Source organism: Crinia signifera, chromosome 2, assembly GCF_055691185.1.
Source record: "Crinia signifera chromosome 2, ASM5569118v1, whole genome shotgun sequence".
Lineage (NCBI taxonomy): Eukaryota > Metazoa > Chordata > Amphibia > Anura > Myobatrachidae > Crinia > Crinia signifera.
Window position 1 is genome coordinate 395,701,975 of NC_139218.1, and position 9,050 is coordinate 395,711,024.

Consider the following 9,050-nt stretch of genomic DNA (forward strand, 5'->3'; position numbering starts at 1 on the left):
TATGGTACACTACACTCAAGGACACGCCCCCTTTTGAGTGGCCACCCCCCCTTTTCCAGAGCGCACAACTACTTCCTTCACTTTTGTTGCCAACTTAGCCTATTTTTAATGCCCTCTCTCGCCACTCTCTTACACTGGCACCACTAACCCCCCCCCCCTCCCCCTCCGATCCCCTCTCTTATCATGGTGCCCCCCCCTGTCATTTTCTCCTGGATCCACCCCTGTACACCATCATGTTTGCTTTCTACAGTAGGTCACCCTTAAATCTCATAAACAATATTTCCATAATTGAGTGCCTTATTAATTGTTTTTGACCAAGCATGTTTGGAGCCAATCAGCCTATATGTGGCTTATACATACATACTGGTATTAAAAGGTGTCAGCCCATAAAACTAAGACACAGGGGAAAATGGTTTAATAACAACCAGAACAATTCAGGGTTAAACACATCGGGATATGCAGTGTACAGAGGCATATTGTTGTGTTAGCATAGACACAGGGATTAAGGTAGTATACAGCAGTGGCAGGGTCTAATGTATTTACACTCTCCATAGCAGAGAGGTATACAGACCCCAAGCGGTCACAATAATGAGCAACTCTGACTTCTCACTGGCAATAAATCATAGACCGCGCATGAAAGCGATTCTCTTCAGATAAGATGTCAAAATAGATAAAAGATTAAGAGAACCTAGATATTGAAATAACACACAAATGATATAAAAAATAGTCCAACATTACATTTATTTTTATCTGAAAAAGCACGTACACCCTTAGGATTATTATTGTAAAAAGGAAATAGTAACCAGGATTGTAATGTTTTGCTACATTAAAGTATATCCCTGCAGGCCAAGTTCTAATTAAAATTTATTTTAAATGTACATAGTTAAGTAACTCACTTTCTAAATACGCCCAACAACTACTTTAATTGTTAAATGTTTTGCAAGACATCATTCACTGTAAACAGGCGGAAATTGATCTCCTCGTAAGGACTTTCAACCCCACTCTCAAATAATATGGCAAAAGTTTGGTTATCTTGGCAGACGGCAAGATCAGAGTAAGCCGCTGGGCCATAGTGAATAATCCACGGCTTAGACCATGCGTCAGGCATCAGAGGAGACTTATTTAAGAAGATCCCAAGATCTCTACGAACGTTCTCTGCTGGGTGTGAGAATAAAAGCCAGTCTGTGCTTTCCGGCCTTTGCTTCCAGTGTTTAGTCTCTGGGAAACTTACAATACTTCCGAAACATCCATCATGTACTTCTTTCAATTTACCACTTTCTTCAACAACATTAAACTGACCAATGACATTCCCTGTCTGCGCCTCCACACGCCCCCTGGAGGTGCCTCGTGCATTGAGGTAGAGCACGCTCTTGTTATCCTTGCTAAATATTTCGGCCAACTCACATTCTCCGCACTGAAACTTGTCAATCCGTTCCGAGATTCTCCAGGTGTTCCCCTGGTCCTCGCTGTAGAGGTAGAATGAGTGGACTGTAGGAAACCACCAGCTTATAAACCGATATCTGGCAACATAAACGTAGGCCGGAATGATGAGCTTCCCGGACTGGGTCTGAATTCCGTGTCCAGGTGAGAAGAAGACGGTGACCAGATTATGGATACTGCTGGTCACCTCGGTGATGTCAAATATGCTGCTCCAGGTTTTCCCCCAATCCCGGCTGACTATGTAACACATCTTGGCAGCGTTTCCCCACAACTTCATATATTCCTCCGACACTCCATCAGGTATGCAATTGAAGAATAAGAACAAAACCTTTGTGGTGTCATCATAGACAGGACAAGGATTCATCGCACGATGGTTCTTCATGCAAACATCACCTAAGCTCTGCACACCTTCCCACTAATAATATGAAGAAAGGTAATAAAATGTTACACACCTGATATCTACTTAATCACCAAAGATCCTGAAGATGGGAAAAATACTCTTATCCATTATACAACCTCTCCACATTTATGAGAATATCTCTTTAGTAATCTTGAATTTAAAGTGACGTTTTTGGAATGATTATTTGAAAAGTGATAATTTTCCAATAATTGTACATTGAGATGGTAATGAATTTAAGAAAAATAATTTTACCCCAGTGCACATAAATGAAAGAAAGATAAGAGAGAATAATACTAAGATCATTTCAAACTCAAAAAGTTATGTCAAAATGGGGTCAAAATTCCTAGTAGAAAAATATAAAGAGAAGATTCTTTAGTTATACGCTCAGCTGATAAGAGAGGCTCTAGTGGTTTTAGATGGGAGTTATTATATACAAGAGGACTACAGATAATTAGATTGTTATGATAATCTGGGGTGAACTCGGGGTTAACCCTTGCTCTGACTGGCAGGTCTGCAAGATGTTGATTACAGCCTGAATTGTCGAGGTGGTGAAGCCACAGCCGCACCGGAGCCTGACCCTGACTCTATTACTATACCCTGAGTCGGGTGGCACTTGCGCAGGTCTTAGACTTCACCACTAATAGCCGCCTTTCCAGGGCGGACTAGCTCCACCCTGTACTCGGATGCCACCTGGTTTTTTATGGTAACACAAAGGCCCAACCAAGTCAAGGTAATGGTAAGAGGATACACTGACTAGACAACACAAAGATTAACTAGGCTCTGAACATGAACATAAACTAGAGCATGTAGCCTTGAATACTAGGACTGAACACAGGATTTACGGCCTTTACCACTATACTACAAATCTGTCGCAATAAACCAAACAGTAATACCAAGGTATTACGGATAGGTTTGCAACCTAACCGGCCAGGCAACACCATTGCAAGGCTAGACCAATGTCTCTGGCATCTGCCTTGAGACAAACAAATAAGAAAAACAAACACGAAAAGTAGCATGTGGTTTGGCCTGCGCTGTCAGGGGGCGCTGTCAGGGACGGGCAGCGGGGGTCCGGGACAGGCAGCGGGGGTCCGGGAACGGGCAGCAGGGGACGGGCAGCAGAGTTCCCGGGACGGGCGTAGCAGCAGCTGGAAGCAAGCTACACTATTTGGCGGGTAGGAAGCAGATTTTTAAAAGACTTGCCGGACGCTGATTGGCTGAATTCTCTCAGCCAATCAGCGTCTGGCAAGTCTTTTCAAAATCAGCAGAGCTTCCCGATTTTATCACTTTCATCTTGAAGCCCAATTATTACACCTTTGAGGGGGATTATGTTTTACATTGGAATGGAACGGCCATGGCCACTAGGTTGGCTCCTAGCTTTGCTAACCTCTTTATAGGGTTGTTTAAACAGCAATTTTTTTGTTACCACAAATAGTTCCCAACACACTGTTATAGACTTACTGTGACCGAGCTGGCCTTATAGACCCCTCGTCTCATGACCAGGGACTCGGCACTGGTGTCGTGACCATTTTTACGCTTCTCAGCAAAGGCCAGAAACATGTTCTCCGTTTTGATGTAGATGAGTGCCGGGATCCGGTAAATGGTTCCGTCCGGCTCCTCCTTGAACAGAGTTTGGCTTAGCGCAGCACTTATAGCGGCGAGTATGGTCCTAAAGGGCATAATATACAACATGGTTATGGGCAGCACAGAACCGTGTCATAAATGGTGTCCCGTAATATACTCGCGCAATAAAAGTTCTAAATAAAAAATGGTTTAAAAAATAATTTCTAAAAAGAACAGTATCACAGGTTACATACATGGAATAAAAGGAATAATCTTTAAAAATAAAACATTCAAATATAACAACAAAAAAAGAATGGTCTCTCTTGGAACCCAACGCGTTTCACTGCACCTGGACACTTCTTTAGGCAGCAGAGAAGGATTGTTTTATGCCATTTACTTATCTTTATATTTTTAAACCATTTTGTCTTCGTTTTAGCCATTTAATGTCAGTACTAGTGACTATATATTTATGGCAGTAGTTTGATAAGTTTTAATAATTCTTATTGCTTCCAATAAAATAATTTCAGTTAGCGATCTGTAAACATTTAGTCATCCCCATTTGCAGCTGCAGTTCGCACTGTCACGGGTGAGTTTAACTTTATAAGTTTTATGGTGGTGACATTACTTACTAGCTTTCCAGAGTGGATGCTGGTAAGAAAGGCGGAGTTTCATGGCTGCCCTGTGGGTTATATTAAGGGTTTGTTCGGTACTTGTGTATTATCATGGCGCCAGCCTACGCTACATTTTCAGCATAGGCTAAGCTACATTGTCAGCGTTGCCCAACGGCTACCTAGAGTAGTAAGCATAGTGTCTCAGCGGCAGCCCTGCGTAGTATCCACATCAGGCAGCGTAGTCACCGCACTGTCCCTGCAAGCTGCAGTTCTGTCCCCAGTGTCCCTGGCAAGCCTAGTGAGTGCCTCTCACACAGTGACGCAAACCGCCAGATCCCCAGCGCTGGCGGACGCCGGCGAAGAGGCGATCATGCGGGCACCGGCGGAGAGTCGCTCCATCTGCCTGAGATGCACAAGCATCTCAGACGCTTGTGCATCTCAGTAATTCTTGCGGCAACACAAGGGTACGGCAATACTGCCCATGTCCGCTTCAGGGAGACGGGGTTAGGGGGTTCGGTAGCATGTGCGTCTCATGCACAAAGGCGGGGTGCGGGCACAAGTGCATCTCATACACAATAATGGAGGCATTTGCCAGTGCTCCATGTTACATACTGGCAAATGCCTCCTTTTCGAACCCCCACTATCCACGTCAGCCCAAAGTCTGATGAGCAGAAGCGTTATGTGTCCTCCCGACCTGTTCATACCCCCACTATCCACGTTAGCATGGAGTTGATCTTATAAAGTGTGGCTAGCGCAGCGTGCCTTAAACATGGCGAGCAGACGCAGAATACACATCAAGTAATCTGCGTCCCCTCAAGGGGTTCGCTGCGATCGCCACGCTTCGGGCTCGGTGGCTCACTGCTCCGGCCACACTATATAAAATCAACTCCACACCGACGTGGATAGTGGGGGTATGAACAGGTTGGGAGGACTCGTAACGCATCCGCTCGCCACGCTTCAGGCTGCCATGGATAGAAGAAAACATTCACACCTGGCATATCATACATCTGAAATAGTAATGACAACATGTATTAACTGGCAACTGGATTTTAGTGAACAATGTTCAGTAATAGCATATAACAAGTCCAAGAAACTCTACCGCAGTCACAGTTGATTCACCTCTGACTGACTACGCTGACTGTGTAAGCCTTATGACGGACTACGCTGAGTGCCTAAAGGTCTGCTAGCTCCGCTACAGACAGAAATACATCCGCAGACACAGTCGCTTCACCTGACTGACTGACTACGCTGACCCGCTAGAGAGACACTACGCTGACTACCTAACTGGACGTGCCGTGATAATAGACAAGTAACTGCCGCTACGCTGACTAGACTGGCCGCGGGGACACTACGCTGATTCTGACAGGGACATTACGCTAACTACATAACGGGCGCCGTGATAATACACAAGTAACTGCCGCTACGCTGGCTACACTGACTACGCTGGCCGTGGGGACACTACGCTGATTCTGACAGGGACACTACGCTAACTACGTAACGGGCGCCGTGATAATACACACGTAACTGCCGCTACACTGACTACACTGGCCGCGGGGACACTACGCTGACTACGTAACGGGCGCCGTGATAATACACAAGTAACTGCCGCTACGCTGGCCGCGGGGACACTACGCTGATTCTGACTGGGACACTACGCTAACTACGTAACGGGTGCCGTGATAATATACAAGTACCTTTTGTTCCATTGGAAGACTTTGGCCTATAAGATGTGGAGTCGCTCCGAAGCTTTGCTTTAGTATTTCTGCCCTCCCTGTGGGGGGCGTCAAGAGCTTTTCCTTAGTTTTTCCTTCGAAGGGAAACTGGTTGACTATTGGTATTCCAACATATTTGTAACCCCCCGCTACCAGTAGGACGGCCCAAATTACCTGAACTGAGAGGCTTTCACACTGTGAGGTTACCTTAGTTCTTCTTTTCCAATCTGGTCAGGAGTCATTTGGCTCACAAGGAATTGACAAGTTGGTACAATTATAATGGTTTATTTGGTGACTCTTGGGTGAGGGTATAAATGATCACCTTCAGTAATAATGGCAGTTACGGTATCAAACAAACAAAGCACTGCACACTTCTGTACACATCAATAGCGGAATAGTACAATATACAATACAGTTATAACTTATTAATTACTCTGTAAGTACTCAGCAATTTACAGGATTAAAAACAGCATGCGTTTACTGGGGGAAGATCATGTCAAACCAATCTTATTGACTTTTTTGACTGGGTGACTAAAGTAATAGATCAAGGTGGGGCTGTAGATGTAGCTTATCTAGACTTTAGTAAGGCTTTTGACACTGTCCCACATCGCAGACTGTTAAATAAACTTGAAAGCTTGGGATTGGATTCTAAGATAGTTGAATGGATAAGAGCGTGGTTGCAGGACAGAAAAGAGAGTTGTAGTAAACGGAGTACAGTCAAAGGAGGGAAAGGTTACAAATGGAGTACCCCAGGGATCTGTACTTGGACCGGTGCTTTTTAATATCTTTATTGGTGATATTTCAAATGGAATGAGGGTAAAATGTGCCTTTTTGCAGGTGACACAAAGGTATGCAACAGGGTAGACACACCAGGAAGGGTAATTCAAATGATTGACGATCTAGGTAGAATAGAGGAATGGTCAAGAGCATGGCAACTACAGTTTAATGCCAAAAAATGCTAAATCATGCACTTGGGTCTCAGAAATCCAAAGACTAAATATAGTATAAATGACACTATAATGGAAACTACAGAGGAAGAGAGGGATCTAGGTGTCACTATTTCAGGGGACTTAAAAGCAGGTAGGCAATGTAACAAAGCAATGAAGAAGGCAAGTCAGATGCTTGGTTGCATAGGGAGAGGTATTAGCAGTAGAAAGAAAGAAGTAATAATGCCACTGTATAGGTCATTGGTACGACCTCATCTAGAGTATTGTGTTCAGTTCTGGAGGCCATATCTCCAGAAGGATATAAATACATTAGAGACTGTACAAAGAAGGGCAACTAAAATGGTGCATAGCCTACATCACAGAACGTACCAGGAAAGACTAACAGATCTTAATATGTATACTTTAGAGCAGAGAAGGGAAAGGGGGGACATGATAGAGACTGTCACATATATCAAGGGTTTTAAGTAGGTACAGGTGGGAGACATTCTCCACAGGAAGCGGAGCAGCAGAACACGAGGACATGCACTGACACTGGGGGGAGGAAGGTACAGGTGGGAGACATTAGTCACAGGAAGAGGAGCAGCAGAACACGAGGACATGCACTGACACTAGGGGGAGGAAGGTACAGGTGGGAGACATTCTTCACAGGAAGAGGAGCAGCAGAACACGAGGACATGCACTGACACTAGGGGGAGGAAGGTACAGGTGGGAGACATTCTTCACTGGAAGAGGAGCAACAGAACACGAGGACATGCACTGACACTAGGGGGAGGAAGGTACAGGTGGGAGACATTCCTAACAGGAAGAGGAGCAGCAGAACACGAGGACATGCACTGACACTAGGGGGAGGAAGGTACAGGTGGGAGACATTAGTCACAGGAAGAGGAGCAGCAGAACATGAGGACATGCACTGACACTAGAGGGAGGAAGGTACAGGTGGGAGACATTTTTCACAGGAAGAGGAGCAGCAGAACACGAGGACATGCACTGACACTAGAGGGAGGAAGGTACAGGTGGGAGACATTAGTCACAGGAAGAGGAGCAGCAGAACACGAGGACATGCACTGCCACTAGGGGGCGGAAGGTACAGGTGGCAGACATTATCCACAGGAAGAGGAGCAGCAGAACACGAGGACATGCACTGATACTAGAGGGAGGAAGATTCAGGGGAAATGTGAGGAAGAATTACTTCACAGAAAGGGTAGTGGATAAGTGGAATAGCCCCCCATCAGAGGTGGTAGAGGCAAATACAGTAGTACAATGGAAACATGCTTGGGATAGGCATATTGATATCCTTACAAAAAAATAAGGATCAAATATGGTTTGAGGTAACATGTTTAAAAAAGGGGCAGACTAGATGGGCCAAGTGGTTCTTATCTGCCGTCACATTCTATGTTTCTATGGAGGTTATTCTGATCGTAGCGGGCAAACGTGCGTACGTTCCATATTAACGTACGCTATCCGTACGCGGCCGTTGGGGTTAAGTCCACCCACAAGTCAGCCGAATACGTACGGCCAGAAACAACGTCAAAGGGGAGTGGCGTACAATTGAGCGTACGCCAACGTACACGGACGGACCAGCCCTTACACTCCGACAACTGGCGTACAACAGAGCGTACGCCACCGTTTACGGACGTCTTTCGTCCGTCTTCCCACCGACTTCTTGCGGAGATCTGAGCGTACGCCAGCTTGCACGCCAGCTTGCACGGACGGGTCCCTATTGTTTTCAATGGAAAACTCAGCTTATGTCACCGCTCGTGAGAGTGAGCGTACGTCCGTGCACGCTGGCATACCCTTCACATATATGGACCTGCAAATCTTGCCTTTCAACTACAAATCAGACAATAATTAATTATTCTAATTGTTATTCAATGATTGTTTTCTATTAACTCAATTGTCTACCTTAATAAAGACCCTAATAAAACAACATTTTAACCCTCATTACATGTATATTTGTTATGTTCTAATGTGGCATTTTAATCACTATCTATGTGTCCCCACATTGCTTTTACTTGTAAATAAATTTATGTTGGTGTTTGTGTGTATGTACTAAATTATGTCCATAATTAGTTTGTCCAAAATGTGTAACATGTATACCTACCCTGATGTTATGTGTGATGTATTTTTTTTTTTTTTTTTTTTTTTTTAAATGTATATTATAATCCTTTATTTTTCTCCATGGAACTGGGCAAAATAAATAATCCAGAGAGATTTCTCTCATTTGTAGACATTTTTTTTTTTTTCATCATTGGTTTTTATTAAAGAGAAATAAAAGGAAAAGGCAGGACATACAATGGTATGTACAGTGATATATAAAACAGCTTGTCAGTTAGGAGCAGGATTGTACAAAACAGATAAAAGACAATGACTGGTACATTTT

The 9,050-nt window shown here is 44.4% G+C and overlaps 1 protein-coding gene across 1 annotated transcript; it reads right to left on the minus strand.

Annotated features, from left to right (window-relative positions):
* Positions 1-783: 783 nt before the first annotated feature.
* LOC146059262 (sialidase-3-like) lies at positions 784-3,397 on the minus strand. The gene is made up of 2 exons (XM_083171364.1): positions 3,299-3,397; positions 784-1,855 (listed from the first exon to the last, which is right to left on the minus strand). Exons 1-2 carry the CDS (start codon positions 3,395-3,397, stop codon positions 929-931), a joined length of 1,026 nt encoding a protein of 341 aa, XP_083027490.1. The 3' UTR covers positions 784-928.
* Positions 3,398-9,050: the final 5,653 nt, after the last annotated feature.

What these genes read in the sequence shown, in the direction of transcription:
- LOC146059262 (XM_083171364.1), bottom strand. Translation starts at nt 3,397, where the DNA reads ATGTTTCTGGCCTTTGCTGAGAAGCGTAAAAATGGTCACGACACCAGT. An exon ending in ATAAGGCCAGCTCGGTCACA is followed by an intron (nt 1,856 to 3,298) that starts GTAAGTCTATAA and finishes TCATATTATTAG; the next exon opens with TGGGAAGGTGTGCAGAGCTT.